At 38.7% G+C, this 17,937-nt stretch overlaps 1 protein-coding gene across 1 annotated transcript in view; it reads left to right on the forward strand.

Moving 5' to 3' along the window:
* ralgapa1 (Ral GTPase activating protein catalytic subunit alpha 1) overlaps nt 1–17,937 on the forward strand; it is a 243,709-nt gene that overhangs the window by 127,216 nt on the left and 98,556 nt on the right. The window contains 1 exon segment of the mRNA XM_028821562.2: nt 12,721–13,630. Within this exon segment, the coding sequence (XP_028677395.2) occupies nt 12,721–13,630 (910 nt within the window).

Raw genomic sequence — 17,937 nt, forward strand, 5'->3', positions numbered from 1 at the left:
GAGCCAGGCCTGGAGGTGGGGCTCGATGGCAAGTGCCTGGTGGCTGGGCCTGCACCCATGGGTCTCGGCTGGGCACAGCCTGAGGAGGCAATGTGGGTCCCCCTTTCCATGGGCTCACCACCTATGGGAGGGGCCAAGGAGGTTGGGTGCAGTGTGAGTTGGGTGGTGGCCGAAGGCGGGGACCTTGGTGGTCCGATCCTCGGCTAGAGAAGCTGGCTCTTGGGACGTGGAATGTCACCTCTCTGAAGGGGAAGGAGCCTGAGCTAGTGCGTGAGGTCAAGAGGCTCCGGCTAGATATAGTCGGGCTAACCTCGATGCACAACTTGGACTCTGCCCCCGGTGAAAGGCGGCGAGCAGGTGTGGGCATACTTATTGCCCCCCGACTTGGAGCCTGTTCATTGGGGTTTACCCTGGTGGACGAGAGGGTAGCCTCCCTCTGCCTTCGGGTGGGGGGGACGGGTCCTAACTGTTGTTTGTGCGTATGCGCCAAACAGCAGTTTGGAGTACCCAACCTTTTTGGAGTCCCTGGAGGAGGTGCTAGAGGGCATACCTTCTGGGGACTCCCTGGTACTGCTGGGAGACTTCAGTGCTAACGTGGGCAATTACAGTGAGACCTGTAAGGGCATGATTGGGAGGAATGCCCCCACCCAACCCCCCCCCCCAATCTGAACCTGAATGGTGTTTTGTTAATGGACTTCTGTGCTCATCACGGTCCATAATGAACACCATGTTCAAGCATAGGGGTGTTCATATGTGCATTTGGCACCAGGACACCTTAGACCTCAGTTCGATGATCGTCTTTGTGGTCGTGTCGTCAGACTTGCGGCCACATGTCTTGGACACTCGGGTGAAGAGAGGGGCGGAGCTGTCAACTGATCACCACCTGGTGGTGAGTTGGCTTCGATGGTGGGGGAAGATGCCGGTCAGGCCTGGTTTGAGGTTCTGCTGGGAACGTCTGGCAGAGTCCCCTGTCAGAAGTAGTTTCAGCTCCCACCTCCGGCAGAACTTTGACCACGTCCTGAGGGAGGTGGGGGACATTGAGTCCGAATGGGCCATGTTCCGTGCCTCTATTGTTGAGGCGGCTGACCGGAGCTGGACCGGCCGAACGGACCGGCCCGTAAGGTGGTCTGTGCCTGTTGTGGCAGCAATCCCTGGACCCGTTGGTGGACACCAGCGGTGAGGGATGCTGTCAAGCTGAAGAAGGAGTCCTACAGGACCCTTTTGTCTTGCGGGACTCTGGATGCAGCTAATAGGTACTGGCAGGCCAAGCGGAATGCAGCTTCGGTGGTTGCTGAGTCAAAAACTTGGGTGTGGGAGGAGTTTGAGAAGGCCATGGAGAACAACTTTCGGACGGCTTCGAAGAGATTCTGGTCCACCATCCGATGTCTCAGTAGGGGGAAGCAGTTCAGTGTCAACACTGTGTATGGTGGGGATGGTGCGCTGCTGACCTCGACTCGGAACGTTGTGGGTTGGTTGGGGGAGTACTTCGAAGACCTCCTCAATCCCGCTAACATGCCTTCCAATGAGGAAGCAGAGCCTGGGGACTCGGAGGTGGGCTCCCCCATCTTTGGGACTGAGGTCACCAAGGTGGTCAAAAAACTCCTTGGTGGCAGGGCCCCGGGGGTGGAGGAGATACGCCGGAGTTCCTCAAGGCTCTGGATGTTGTAGGACTGTCTTGGTTGACACGCCTCTGCAACATCTCATGGACATCAGGGACAGTGCCTCTGGATTGGCAGACTGGGGTGGTGGTTCCCGTCTTTAAGAACAGGGACCGGAGGGTGTGTTCTAACTACAGAGGGATCACACTCCTCAGCCTCCCTGGAAAGGAGGGTCCGTCAGATAGTCGAACCTCGGATTCAGGAGGAACAGTGTGATTTTCGTCCTGGTCGCGGAACAGTGGACCAGCTCTACGCCCTTAGCAGGGTCCTTGAGGGTGCATGGGAATTTGCCCAACCAGTCTACATGTGTTTTGTGGACTTGGAAAAAGCTTTCGACAGTGTCCCTCGGGGAATCCTGTGGGGGGTGCTCCGGGAGTATGGGGTACCGGACCCCCTGATAAGGGCTGTACGGTCCCTGTACAACCGGTGTCAGAGTTTTGTGTGCATTGCCGGCAGTAAGTCGAACCCATTTCCAGTGAGAGTTGGACTCCGCCAGGGCTGCCCTTTGTCACCAATTCTTCTGTTCATAACATTTATGGACAGAATTTCTAGGCGCAGCCAGGGCGTTGAGGGGGTCCGGTTTGGTGAACTCAGGATTGGGTCACTGCTTTTTGCAGATGATGTTGTCCTGTTTGCTTCATCAGGCCATGATCTTCAGCTCTCTCTGGATCGGTTCGCAGCTGAGTGTGAAGCAGCTGGGATGGGAATCAGCACCTCCAAATCCGAGACCATGGTCCTCAGCCGGAAAAGGGTGGAGTGCCCTCTCAGGGTTGGGGGCGAGATCCTGCCCCAAGTGGAGGAGTTCAAGTATCTCGGGGTCTTGTTCACGAGTGAGGGAAGAATGGAGCGTGAGATTGACAGACCGTTCGGTGTGGTGTCCTCAGTGATGCGGGCTCTGCATCGGTCTGTCATGGTGAAAAAGGAGCTGAGCCGTAAGGCAAAGCTCTCAATTTACCAGTCGATCTATGTTCCTACCCTCATGAGTTATGGGTAGTGACCGAAAGAACGAGATCGCGAGTACAAGCGGCTGAAATGAATTTCCTCCGCAGTGCGTTTGTGCTTTCCCTTAAAGATAAGGTGAGAAGCTCAGTCATCCGGGAGGGGCTCAGAGTAGAGCCGCTACTCCTCCTCATCGAGAGGAGTCAGATGAGGTGTTTCTGGCATCTGATCAGGATGCCTCCTGGACGCCTCCCTGGTGAGGTATTCTGGACGCCTCCCTGGTGAGGTGTTCCGGGCACGTGTAACCGGGAGGAGGCCCCGGGGAAGACCCAGAACATGCTGGAAGGACTGTCTCCTGGCTGGTCTGGGAACACCTCAGGATTCTCCTGAAAGAGCTAGAAGAAGTGGCCGGGGAGAGGGAAGTCTGGGCATCTCTGCTGAAGCTGCTGCCCCCACGACCTGATCTCGGATAAGCGGAAGAGGATGGATGGATGGATATTTTATCATTATTCTTGAACAAACTTTAATTTATTCTTGTCTTTTTCTAAGTCAACAAGCATTATTTATAATTTTACTGGCACATTTTCCACATCTAGTTATTGCCTTGTACCTAGTACAGCTTAAGATACTGTGGAATTGGATTACATTGGCTGGATAATGTTAAGATGTTTTATTAAAATTTTAATAAATATTTAAAGGTAAAAATGGAAAAACTCTAGCTTTCCCCCAACAGTCTAAAACTGTAGCTGTTAGAGTAGATCTAAGTATTGTGCCTAATTTTCTCCCAAGTTGTATGGCAACACTATACTGAACCCTATGATGTACTGATATGCAGTATGTTCTTGCCTTGCAGTGATTTCTGCTAATACATTTCTCAGACATGATGCATACTGCAGGTCCAATTAACTTGTTTGTTTTCAATATGATTAGGTCACCACGTCCATAAAAAACATGCATTGTTTTTTATGTAAAATGTGACATCGACTGGGATAAATAAAAGTGGATTGATGGGAGAATATTAAGAGTAGCAGGAGCACTATACCAATTTTTATTTTAGCTCATTATGCTGAATGGTGTATTGTGTCCATTAAGGGAACCTCTTGTGCAGTTACTCACCTGTCATTATCTGTATTTTTTACCTTCCAGATAAATTTAACACACTGACAGTCTGAACTAGCAATAAAGTCATTACAGTATAATAATGCATTCATTCTTTGCTCTGTTTTCCAGTCCTGCAGATGCTGGGAGCAGGAGCCTATCCCACCAACACTATGCATTACCCTATGTAATGTATCACTATAGTACAGGGCACTGTACTACTCACACATACACTTATATGGGGCCAATTTAGAATGAGTGTTTATTTAATTGTGAAACCAGCATATAACTTAAAAACACGTACAAATAAACATTGTTAGAATAACAAATAGCAAGAATTTCTGGTGTAATCTAAAAACCTACTGATTTCTTATGAGATGGCAAGCACACCACCACGTTGGCTCCCAAACTTCTCCTCAGGGCAGTCCTGTCATTCTATAAAATCATACATTATTTTATTAGCAACACTATAGTCTGTTAACATTAACACACCTGATTTTTCAAAATGTCATGTTCAAGCTATTGCAAAAAAAATGAGAAGAACCTGTGCAAGTTGAGGACTGAAAACACAGTGGAAGACCTAAAAAGCTGTCTGCATCTGATAAACAAGAATTAAAGATCACATCATCAAGGCACAAGAGGAATGCCAGTGAAGTGCTAACACCAAAATATGTACTCTGAATGTGTAACAGTATTTTAAAACAAATATACTTGCAGGTTGTGTTACAGCTAAGAAACCCTTCTTTTAGAAAAGAAGCGACCACAAAGAGTGTAAAAAGGTCAGAAGACCATAAAATATGGAGTGACAACCCGTGTCAGAAAGTTTTATTCAGTAATGAGTCCAAATTTGAAGTTTTTGTTTCACAAAGTTGCCAGTATGTCAGAAGCAGAGTTGACCAGAAGTTCTTTGATTACTGTCTGTAGCCTTCTGTGAAGCACAGTGGTAGCGCATTTCAATAAATGGATTAAAATTGAAAATTGATTAAATGATTACTGCAGAGAAATATAAACTAATTTAGGTTCATCATACTGTACCTTTAGGAAATCTTGCTTGTCAAAAACTTGATCTTTTGGCATAACCACTCCCTGACACACTGCAAACTCAATTAAAACTTACTTGCATTGAAGTCTGCCCTAATACTAACAGAAAAGCAAAAAAGGAGCCTGAGTCCAAAGAGTTTTGGCGAACCTTACAGAATACCAAAGTGAATTACATCAGTTTTGCATTTCAAGGGAGGCTAGACAAAAGACTGACTTGTTTTAAAAGACATTCTTGTAGCTTTTTATTATAGCTGTTTATGCCTTCTCTAATTATACCGTGTATATTGTTTTTACAAGCAAATAAACAGTGCCCTGATAACAAGATTTAAAAATTATTCTCTTCTAGAGCTTGACTTTTGCAAAGTGCTATAACATCCATATCTTGGGAACTTTTGTTTACATGGTGAAAAATATACATACTCTTCACAGTTACTGTCATTGCTGACATTTGAACCCAGGTTGTTGAACTCTGAGTTACAGTAGCAGTGCTAAACCACTGCTCTAATGTATCATTTGTATTGTGCAATAATATCAAAGCTGTTTATAATACTCTATCAGTATTGTTTATTGGATAGCTAGGTATAGAGAAAAGTAACAAGAAAAATCAATAAATATTTAGTTAGGATTGTTTTTCTTTACTGAAAAATATTTGAATAGGCCTTTGCAGTATTTCAGTTACATTCTGTTATAATCAAGAAAATTATTTTTTCTTATGCATGTTGCAAATGTTATTTCCCTTGTCCACTTACTTCAGAAAGCTTTTTTGCGTGGAGAAATAACTTGGGCAGGTAAATGCATTTACTGTAACTTTATATATACAGTGTCATTCTATATCTTGCTTCTTTTCTTCAGTTCACAGTTTTCTGAAGCAATATCAGTCCTACGTCCAGCACATTATTTATCCATTAAATTGCATCCCAGGTAGCAAGTAGTTAAAAGCTTTGAAAAAAAAAAAAATCAATTCCTACGTTAACTTCCCCCCCTAAATTAAAACCAACAATGCAGTGGCAGTGCAGAGAAAATTGAAACAGATGAGTTTAATACGTATTGGGAGCTCTCCCCATAGTCCTATTCTCAGCCCATATTAGGCTTTCTCTTCATGCCTCCTTAAAAGTATTAAGCACTAGATAAATGCAGAATCTTTCCTTTTTGCAGTGTCTGTGTATTTAACAGCAGGCGATTTTGTGCTCTGTAGTGTATACGTGCTGCTTTTTTATCAAGAGAAAATTACTAATCATTGTAGCCTTGTGTGAGGCATGCTTCTTCCAACTCGAGCACTTTTTCTGGCAGAGAGACTTCAATGAAGTGATGGCCTTAATAGGTTCAGTGCTGGGATTCAGCAAGCCTAATTGTTAAATATTACATAGGTCTCTAAATTATTAAGTTTTGGTGAAGTTCAGTAAAAGTATTTTTAGTAAAACACATGTTTTTTTTCAGTTTAGCAGTGCAAATGGTATAAACAGTGCGTTGACAAGCCACACATCTTTGAAATATTTATGCATTCAGGAGGCTTTTATAGGGTGGTGATCATAAATATTCTCTGTTTATCTTCCGCTTAAGTATTTATTTGTCTGCAACATTATATCTGTCTACTCGGCTTAATATGATAAACAGCAAAATATTGCTCAGCAAAATCAATTTAAATCAGCTTTTCTTATGATTACATGTGAATATGTAACCTATTTACTGTGACTGCATTATTCAATTACTACTTTAAATTACTTTTTCAACTTGGATTGTTTTTCAAATAGCAAGTAAGTAAATAAATACATTAAAAAATTAATGACCTTAGGCCAAATATCTATTAAAGTGAGCTAGTCTGCTTGACTTGTAAACTTTGCATATACTGTATCTTGGTGATTTGAGCTGTAGTCTTACAAGCTGTGTCTGTGTAGATTTTTCTCCAGGCACTGCAGTTTTCCTCCAGTATTCTAGTGATATTTGTGTTAGGGTAGTGTGAGTGTAAATGTGCCCTTCCATGAACTGGCATCCATCCCAGGCTTGGTTCTTGCTTTATGACAAGTGTGGATGTTTTGCCATTGGCTCCTGCAAGTCTCAGGTGTGAAAAATGCATAGATGGATGTGCATACATTCGTGCAGGAAAGATATTATTCTATTGTGCTAAAGAAAAATAAAAGGCCAAGGATTTGGCTAGGTCTGCCCTGGATGCCAATTGCATGTGTTGATTAAATCATCAGATTTAGCAGATAGAAAATTATAGAGTATTTTCAGTAAAATTAAAAATTGATAGCAGTTGAGGCACCTGCCAGGAGAGAATCAGTGCAGCTAAGGTGCTGAGCTAAACGAGAAAAATGAAATGTACTTAACTGAACTGTGTTTCTCATAGTACAGTGTCTTGGAAGCTATTGAAATGGCATTGTTGATATCTAAAATTTGTAAACTAGGATTCTGAATATTCCTGTATTACGTCATTAAAATGAACTTGAAATGTCAAAACACATACTTATGCTAAGTTATGTTTTACAAACACTTGTGGCCCTTGGTAGAAAACACATGCACATTTTTTATAAGATTTCCAATCAATTTGGAAGAACATAACAATGATTTATAATAGGTAGATAGATAATGTGCACTTTTTTTTTGTTCCAAGGGAGACGTTCATCTTTTTACAGAAGCTCAATACATAAATGCATCCATACATGAATACATACATATATAAATAATATAACAAAAAGCAACAACACCCCTCAAATACACACCATCTTTAATTAAATGAAGAAAAACATTTGACTTGGCTAAAGATAAAAAGAGCAGTCACATTGAGACATTATAAAACCTTATTGTAGGTGGTATAAAGGACACACTTCTGCTGAATAATTTGTTGGCTTCAAGCACTTAATGCTAGTGTGTTAGATGGAGGATATGCAGCTTTGTTTATAATGGCCATCAGTTTTGTATTCATTCTCTCCTTTTGTGCTACCTCCAGCAGATCCGGAGTGTGTCCCATAACTGCGCCTGATTTTTATTTAGCTTGTCAAAGTGAGTTCTTATAATGTGGCTCAGAAAAGATACATGCATATCATAGATGATATTCCAGGCAACGCAGCTTGGATTTCTCCTCTGTTTCATTCGACTGTAGTGTAGACAAGGGAACACTGCATTTTTATTTTATTTTATCTTATTTCAAACATTACATGTAGCTTTTGTATAATCATACAAGAATATTATGTAATTTAACATTCAGTAATTTCAGTTAAATTAAAATGAAGGCTATGAATTAAAAATTTCTGTTTAGTATGTGGCACTCTTCATATGTAGAAGTAGCAGTGTCCTTGTCCTGCATGCAAATACAGATTAGCACATGTAAAAATAAATTTATATTGGATGTTGAGTTGATCTTGCAAAAATAATTAATTTATATATGCATTGGTTATAAGGTTTGAGCAAAATAGGTACATTATCCTTTTAACTTATTTTTGAGTGTTTATATTTTGTGACAAAAGCATTTATTTTAATAATGTACAGTGCATCCGGAAAGTATTCACAGCGCATCACTTTTTCCACATTTTGTTATGTTACAGCCTTATTCCAAAATGGATTAAATTCATTTTTTTCCTCCGAATTCTACACACAATACCCCATAATGACAACGTGAAAAAAGTTTACTTGAGGTTTATGCAAATTTATTAAAAATAAAAAAACTGAGAAATCACATGTATTAAGTATTCACAGCCTTTGCTCAATACTTTGTCGATGCACCTTTGGCAGCAATTACAGCCTCAAGTCTTGTTGAATATGATGCCACAAGCTTGGCACACCTATCCTTGGCCAGTTTCGCCCATTCCTCTTTGCAGCACCTCTCAAGCTCCATCAGGTTGGATGGGAAGCGTCGGTGCACAGCCATTTTAAGATCTCTCCAGAGATGTTCAATCGGATTCAAGTCTGGGCTCTGTCTGGGCCACTCAAGGACATTCACAGAGTTGTCCTGAAGCTACTCCTTTGATATGCTGGCTGTGTGCTTAGGGTCATTGACCTGCTGAAAGATGAACCATCGCCCCAGTGTGAGGTCAAGAGCGCTCTGGAGCAGGTTTTCATCCAGGATGTCTCTGTACATTGCTGCAGTCATCTTTCCCTTTATCCTGACTAGTCTCCCAGTCCCTGCCACTGAAAAACATCCCCACAACATGATGCTGCCACCACCATGCTTCACTGTAGGGATGGTATTGGCCTGGTTTCCTCCAAACATGACGCCTGGCATTCACACCAAAGAGTTCAGTCTTTGTCTCATCAGACCAGAGAATTTTCTTTCTCATGGTCTGAGAGTCCTACAGGTGCCTTTTCACAAACTCCAGGCGGGCTGCCATGTGCCTTTTACTAAGGAGTGGCTTCCGTCTGGCCACTCTACCATACAGGCTTGATTGGTGGATTGCTGCAGAGATGGTTGTCCTTTTGGAAGGTTCTCCTATCTCCACAGAGGACCTCTGGAGCTCTGACAGAGTGACCATCAGGTTCTTGGTCACTTCCCTGACTAAGGCACTTCTGCCCCAATCGCTCAGTTTAGATGGCCAGCCAGCTCTAGTAAGAGTCCTGGTGGTTTCGAACTTCTTCCACTTACGGATGATGGAAGCCACTGTGCTCAGTTGGACCTTCAAAGCAGCAGAAATTTTTCTGTAACCTTCCCCAGATTTGTGCCTCGAGACAATCCTGTCTCGGAGGTCTACAGACAATTCCTTTGACTTCATGCTTGGTTTGTGCTCTGACATGAACTGTCAACTGTGGGACCTTCTATAGACAGGTGTGTGCCTTTCCAAATCATGTCCAGTCAACTGAATTTACCACAGGTGGACTCCAATGAAGCTGCAGAAAGGGAAACAGGATGGACCTGAGCTCAATTTTGAGCTTCATGGCAAAGGCTGTGAATACTTATGTACATGTGCTTTCTCAATTTTTTTATTTTTAATAAATTTGCAAAAATCTCAAGTAAACTTTTTTCAAATTGTCATTATGGGGTGTTGTGTGTAGAATTCTGAGGAAAAAAATGAAATTAATCCATTTTGGAATAAGGCTGTAATATAACAAAATGTGGAAAAAGTGATGCGCTGTGAATACTTTCCGGATGCACTGTATGTAAACTTAACAAAAGGACAGGACAAGTGGAGAAAAAAAGCTATTTGAGGCAACAAAAACTTTAACATGAGAGCGTTTTCTGTGTCTGAGTATATTAGAATATAATTTAGAACACGAATGAAAGCTGCCATTTGGCTGTAATTTTCACATATTTTAAATACTAGCAACATCAATCAAAATACGCAATATAGAAATAATCAGTCTTCTGTCCTGCTTTAAACACAAAATGCGTTGCGCAGGATTACAGGGTCATTACTGTTGCATGTACAGAGTAGAGTGAATTTGTTTCTTGCATGTGCCAATTAACATACTATATATGTAAACAGGATTGGTGAGACCTTTTAATTTAAGTATACATTTCCTGAGATAGTTTTGTTGGTATGGGTGATTTTTAAGATGGTCTGCATGTTGTAGTCTGAATTAAAGCTTTGTAATGTGAAGCCATGACTTAAAATGACTTAAAACATCAGGACTTAAAAAAATGCTCTAAATATAACTGGAACTCATTGTAGTGATCTGAGAACTGGAATAAAATGATTGCACTTCTGGATCTCTGTTTTATTTGTGTTGCTCTATTTTGAATTAACTGTGGAAAAGTTCTGAACAGACTAAAATAAAAAATTACACAAGATATTTATTCTTTTTTACAAATAAATTAACCAGCTTTTCAATACTCCATATATTAAAAGGCTAGTTGAATTGTATTGGATTAAGCATTGCTATTGTGTTATTATTTTTTCTATAATTATACGTACAAACATTTCAGCAGCATATTAAAAACCTAAATGAGCAACATTATTAGACAGTTTACTCAATTAAATCGGATTATTGTTTTCATTTTGTTTGGAAATTTATATTTTATATAACAAATATATATAGTTGGCGACGTTACATATTCAAGCATATATTATGTACTGTTGCATTTTTTTCCAAACTGTATCATTTCAACTGACAACCTTTAGAACAAAATGGTTAAATTACCGGAAATGTGATGTTATTTCCAAGATTTACTCTAATGTGGACAATAATGCGAAATAGATATTACCTTTGAAATGACAATACAGTTTCAAAGAGTTTGGACCTGTTACATAAGAGCATAAAAAATTTGACAAGTGAAAGAAGACCATGCAGTCTCTCAAGCTGGTTTGTTTAGCCAGGTGCAAAGCAGTCCTAATATCTCATCCAGATACTTCTTAAAGGTCGTCAAGGTTTTTGCTGCAGCTACATATCTTGGTAGTTTATTCTGGATTCCTACATCTCTTTGAGTAAAGAAGTGTTTTCTGGCTTTAGTCCTAAATGAAGTTCCCCATAATTTGTACTTGATTCACCATTCTGGTAGATCTTATTTATTAATACCACCAAGAATTTTCAAGAAATGTGTTGGGTTCCCCTTCTGCCCCCTCTGCTCAAGACTGAAAGGTTTAGTTCTCCGACTCACGTCCTTAAGTCCTGGGATGCTGTTTGTTGCTGTACTCTGCACAGCTTCAAATACTGCTATGTCTTTCTTGTAGTTAGATGACCAGAACTGCACACAATGCTGCAGATGTGATCTCACTAGTGAATTACAGTGGATGTAGTCAGAGCATAAAATCCCTCAATGTATATGCAATAATTACATTATGACTTGTAACATTTTTTAGCCTTTTTAATGTTTTCTGCACATTGCTGAGATGATGAAAGTATTATGTCAACATAAACCCCTAAAATCTTTTCAGAGGTTGCTTCGTTTAGTTGATGTTCTTTTTACCCACTTGTGTATGTTAAACTGCATTTTCCCAGTGTTCACCTAGTTCTGAAGATTGTCCAAATTGCTCCGGATTGTCTACCATTCCTCCAGTTTTTGTATAATCTACGAATTTCACAAATTTACTAAATATACCAGAATCAATTTTATTAATCTATGTTAGAAAAAGTAGTTCTCAAAGACAGATCCCTGAGGTACTCCACTGATGACCTGATTCCTCTTTATTTCCTGCTGATTAACCAACTTGCGAATCCAGTATTGCAGGTTCCCTCTGATGCCAAAGGCTTCTATTTTTTTTTTTCAATTAATCTTTGCTGTGGGACTATATCAAAGGCCAAATTCTTAAGTACTTTATGTTATATGTTTTTCTTTTGTCAACTTCTGACGTAGCCTGAAAAATCTAAAAGATTTATTTGAAAAGATTTTCCTCTCAAACCCAGTTGAGTACTGAACATTCATTTCAATCCTGCTACATTAATCTGTATGGCCAAGATATTTCCCTTTATCTGACTACACCTACACCATCTTTTGCATCAGTTCTTATTTACAAGTTATGGTTCTCACCTAATTAATTAGTCTGCCTAAATTGTTCTAACATATCAGGGATTGCACACATTGGAGGGCTGATTAAAATGTGGATACAATAAATGTGGTTCTTGTAAAAGACATTAAAGAAGGGGTCATTGGTGCTACAAGCTAATTAATTAGGTGACCCTTCAAATTTAAGGGCTCCCCTTTAATGTATATTTGCTATGTCCCACTCATTTTTGTTATTTCTTTAAAACATCACGATTACCAAAGGCTGAGATTTGATCAAGGTTTTGCGATTTTTCCTCTGTATATAGTTGACCTGTTCAAGTAACACAGTGTGTTTCTATGAACAGACATGATTTTAGAGATTTATTTCAAAACTTGCCCACTGTGGAGTTTCTGTTTTCAGTAGTAGTATATTATTGATGACTGTGATTTTTGTGAAGTAGTTTCTAGTTTTCACATAAATCTAAATTATCATTGTGCAGGTCTAATATTACTTTGTTAAAATATAATATACAGAAGATGTTTATAGGGAATCTTCCTTTCTTTGATTATTTATAAAGTAGCTGAAAACAGAATATTCTAGATAATTGAGATGTTTTCTTTCTTCTCTTGCAGTGAAAAGTCGAATGCAGCAAGGGCTGATATCCATAGCTGCCAGGACAGTGGTTACTCACTTAGTGAATCACTTGGGTCATTATCCCATGAGTGGTGGCCCAGCAATGCTGACGAGCCAGATCTGTGAGAACCAGGACAACCCTTATTGTGATTGCCCGGAGCTTTCTCCTGAACTATTTGAGAGTCCTAATTTACAGTTCTTTGTATTAAATAACACTACTTTAATGTCAAGTCTACAAATACGAGCAGAAGATAATATTCCAGGTGGAGGAATGTCTGCTGGCCTAACCACTACAAGTTCCAGTGTTCGGATTATTGTCCGTGATATATCTGGCAAGTATTCCTGGGACACAGCCATACTTTATGGACCTCCTCATTGTAGCCAGCCAAACCAGCCATTTTACCTTTCCCTCAATCAGTCTTTGGAGGAGGAGTTCTATCCCTGTCAAGATACTTTGGAGAATGAGGAGGAACTTCAGGTAGAAATGGAAGAAAGTGATGATCAATATGAAGATGAAGAATCTAAAAAGTTCTTTATGGCACCACAGGCAAAACGAAGATGCAGAGAAGTGATTCCTTCCTGGGATGCTATAAGGGATGATGAAGATGCCCTTGATGAAATGCTTCAGTACTTGGGCACCACTAGTCCTGAATGCCTGCAACGTACTGGAGTACCCCTCAACATTCCTGCCCCACCTCCTACCTGCGTTTCTGAGAAACAAGAGAATGATGTTATCAACGCCATTTTGAAGCAGTACACAGAGGAGAAGGAGTTTGCTGACAAGCGTAACAATGACCTTAACTTAAGGGCCATGCAGCAAGAAGAACCATGCCCACAGAAGCCCCAGTCTGCCTTTTACTACTGCAGGCTCCTCCTGAATATCTTGGGAATGAACTCCTGGGAGAAGAGGTATGAAAAAAAAAAAAGAAATACCCACTAATTGTAGCTGAACAGGGTTTTTAGATTTAACAGTGGTATTGTAGGGGTGTATTTTTCAAAAATGAAGTGTAATCTTTTTTGTAAAGAATTTAGACGTTTACTGTACTTGTCATATGTGAACAGAGGAAGAATCCCAGTGTGGTCATCTAGCAATTTTCCCAGATTGATACCAAGTACGATTCCTGGGAATTTCCCAAGCTGGTCTATACTTAAACAGTGGCAGAAAATTGCAAGGTGGAGCATGTGAGCATCACACCCTCCTCATACTGTATATGTACACTGATGTTGACCTAATCAATCTAAACTTTTTTGTAGATGAGCTGCTTAAAAAGTGATTAGAAATTGGACTGAATTTGAAATGATGGAGATCCATTTTTTCTAAGTCAATGAGAATGTTAATAAGCTCAGTTACAAGTAGATTCAATTGTGTGCTGTCTCTTTCAAAGATGCATTTCTTTTAACACAAAGTTGAATGGTCATGGTAACTGAGCTTTCTGTAGTTTTTCTGGAACAATTAAAATGTCATATCTTACTGTATATACTGTACTTGTTGCATTGCATTTCAGATTTTTGATCTATACTGCCAATCATGTCTCAATCATCTTTGTGATTTGTACAAAATACTTTTAAATAATACTAATAGAGCATTTGAGTATTGGTGCTTGCTAGTGTATTTTGAGTGCTTAGTATCCATGCCTCCTTACCAGGGGATGAAATTTTTATATGTGAGTTCTGTCAAGCAAGGAAGCTGAAAGGTCACCCTTAAGTGAATCATAGTAAATTCATGACATATTTAACCCTGGTGATCCAAGAGTCACATGTGTGAACAGATCAGAGCTATAGACTGTTAAAACAGTGATACAGAAAATTAATGAAGCTTTGCCGAATTAAGTCATTTTCCCAATTTAAGAATAGCCTTTTTGTTACTTAATATTAACTAAATGCCCAAAAACTTCTTAAGGCCTTACTTTTTTCTTTCTTATACAGATTGGTTTATTTTTTGTCCTACTATTTATTTTAATTTTTAATTAGTTCTGTGTTTTTTTTTTTTGTTTGTTTGAGTAAGTTCTGGAAGTTATTGTCATCTTTTTTTTTTTTTTTTTTGTGGGCCTTTGATTGTATTCTCCTCCTTTGCCAAATTATTTCTGTTTTGTGTGTTTTGTTTCCTGGTCTATCAGTTTCTCAGTATTATCAACGTAATTACACAATAATAATCTGTAGTAAAAATTTGAGTAATTATATATTTTTTTGTTTTAGCCTAATTTAGATTATACTAGCTTGCATTTGTATTCAATAAGCATGAAATTGCAAATGGCATTAGATATTACTAACAGGTGTTGTGTATGTTATGAATTGTTGCATTAGTTATTTGTAGAGAAAAGTCATACATCTTCTTATATATTATTTTTTTTTTTTGTTGTTGCATTTACCTCTGTTATACAGTATTCACTTCTGGCAAACTGTGCAAAAACGCTTGAACCAGAGGTGGGAAACTGATTTTATAATACACTGACATTCTCTAACACCGACAGTTTTTTTGTTTTTTATATATATATGTATATATAAAGTTTCTTCTGATTATACTTAAATGTAACTGTTTCCCAGATCCAAGCTGCCTAATTTTTGTAGTGAGCCATTAGTTCTTATTATACAGTAAGTTGCCCTGTTCCATTCACTTAACAGCTAGTAATCTCTGCAGGTTGTTCACCATGCTGCAATCTACTGCAAATTAATTGCAGATGGTAATGTGAATTGAATGCATAGACGGCACTTATACCTGGCTGACTTATCCACATTATTGTATTACTGAATTATTTTTTTATCTAGTCTGTGCATCACTGAAATCTGCTGTAAAAGTTAAAATGCATCTCTTTAATTGACTTTGGAATTATACTTTTTAGTATTATGTTTTTGTTTTTCAAATATTTTTCTCAAGAAATATGATGATTTTAAGTTTGCAGCGTCTCTATAATTAATAAACAGCAAAAAATATTGTTTGTTTTAATAAATTGTCATCAGGTCTTGGAGTATTACACACTAAATGCTACACTACCATGCAGCCTTTTAAGCTATTATCTTACTTTTAGTATAACCACATTTTGCTTAACTAGCAAAGCATAATATTTTTGTCACTTGAGAAATATGGCTGTCATCACCTTGATGTAACAGTCGGTGTCTTATTGATTAGAAGTTCCCAGAGAGAGAGTGGAACTGTTACCCTTGTCTGAAAAAGATCATAATTATTATGATAATATTGGTTTTACAGTTCTCACAGATATGGGAATATGATGCCCTATTCATTAATCATTTATAAAAGATATCTTAACAGTTTGCATCTGTGTTGAAAATAAATGAAAGATGCTTTATTTGTATAGTAGCCATCACATTTACTCAATAGTAATGTGAAGAAAAAAAAAATCGGAACCCACAAAAGCTTCTTATTATATAAAACCGAAGGTGGCAGAGAACCTAGGAGCTCTTTAAAAATAAAGCATTGTCTAACACTCATTCTCTAGCATCTTTGCATTCATCTTTAGTCAGAGACTAAGGTATTGCTATTCTCATGTATTGTGTCCATTTGTTAAGCTCTGCTTTTGCACTGTCCTCCTCGCCAGCCTGAAATTGCGAGCTTTCAATAGACAAGATGAAGCTCATTACAATATAACAAGCTAATAAGGTTTACACAAAGAAAGAAAAAAAAAAAAAAAACTCCAACCACTAAAATGACACATCTGTCTTGATTTTTTTTTTCCTTCTCTGCTGAATCTAAATAGACTTGTGTCTGATGCTGTTTGTTTTGTACCTCAACCAGTTTTCTTAGGTTTCTATTAAACATCAGATAACTCTGCGAAACATATGAACCTGATGTTTGAGTCATTTTCATGATTCAGGTTATGTGCTTTGGAATTCATTAAAATGATAAGATTTTTAGAACATACGTGACTTATTCAAAAAAGTGAACAAAACCTTTTTGCCTTAGACATATTTTATTTTGTAACATTTACAACATAAAGACTATCTGCAGTTTTCACAGTGAGATTTGTGGCTAAAGAAAAAAACAAAAATGGTGATATTCACTGTTGAAAAGAATACAGAAATGATTTTTGTCTTTGAACCATATAGAGGTACGTTTTTGAGTTTGTGTGTGCTGTTATCTGCTGGATCTGTTAAACATCCATTTGCTGAACTGTGAAAGTTCTAAATTTGCAGCCATATATATTAACTTTAGGCTTTCGACATACGTTCAACATTTCTGCTTTCTCCATAATTTCAACAATTAATTATAGCAACTAACTTCACCCAAAAACTCTTGCAATATAAATACTGTAACCAAAAATGATAGAAATTCTGAGTCATATAAAAGAACAATAAACTCGATAATCTTTTAGCAAAACCATTGCATAGAAAAAGTCATATTTTTTAGTCTTACAGTAGATCAAATCATTTAGTACACATCCTCTGTGTTGTACTTACCTACTTCTGTTAAAAGCATTAAACTAAAAGTGACAAGAAAGCTCTAAATGTCAATATAGTAACATTAACACATGCCAAGGCAATGTATTTATTTATTTTACAATAGGAAGTAGATGTCAGATTTTGTTTCTTTTTATACAAGGCTTTGATTGTATTTCTAATCAGTTTGTGGTTCTCAGTATATTTTACTTACACATTTTCACACAATAGTGATTGGGCAAAGGGTCCAGTGCTTGGTGTAGCTTCTTTACCTTTGTCTGATGCTTTTCCTGTTTTTGCCTGACCTGACCTGACCTGATCCCCTGATTCTTTTCTGTAGCACTCACTCAACTACTTGCTTTACTTATTCCATAGGTTTAATTGCTCAATATGACCAACACTACAGTTAAAATCACCTTTTCCTTTGTGTATCAGAATTTTCCAGTCTTCAAGAATCCATTGTTGATATATAATCATGTTGCATAACATGGTGGTATCCTGAGGCAGAGGTGGCAATTCAAGAAAAGGGGATATTCTATAAAGAGTGGCAGATAGAAATGCATAAGAAAACAGGGGAGTCTATAAGAAAGGAAAGCAAAGTGCTAGAAATGCAATTGTGCAAGTGTAAGAAGAGAAGAGACAGAAGTTTGCAGGTAAGCTGCAGAATAATGAAAAAGCGTTCAGCATTATGTAGCAGGTGGTAAACGAAAGACAAGATGTGGATGGTGTGCATTGCTTGAAAATTGCTGAAGGAAACATTGTAATTAATTGTATTGGGCTTAAGGTTTCTTGGAAGTTGTTGTTGAGTGCAGAGAATGAATGTG

Source organism: Erpetoichthys calabaricus, chromosome 16 (genome assembly GCF_900747795.2).
Source record: "Erpetoichthys calabaricus chromosome 16, fErpCal1.3, whole genome shotgun sequence".
Lineage (NCBI taxonomy): Eukaryota > Metazoa > Chordata > Cladistia > Polypteriformes > Polypteridae > Erpetoichthys > Erpetoichthys calabaricus.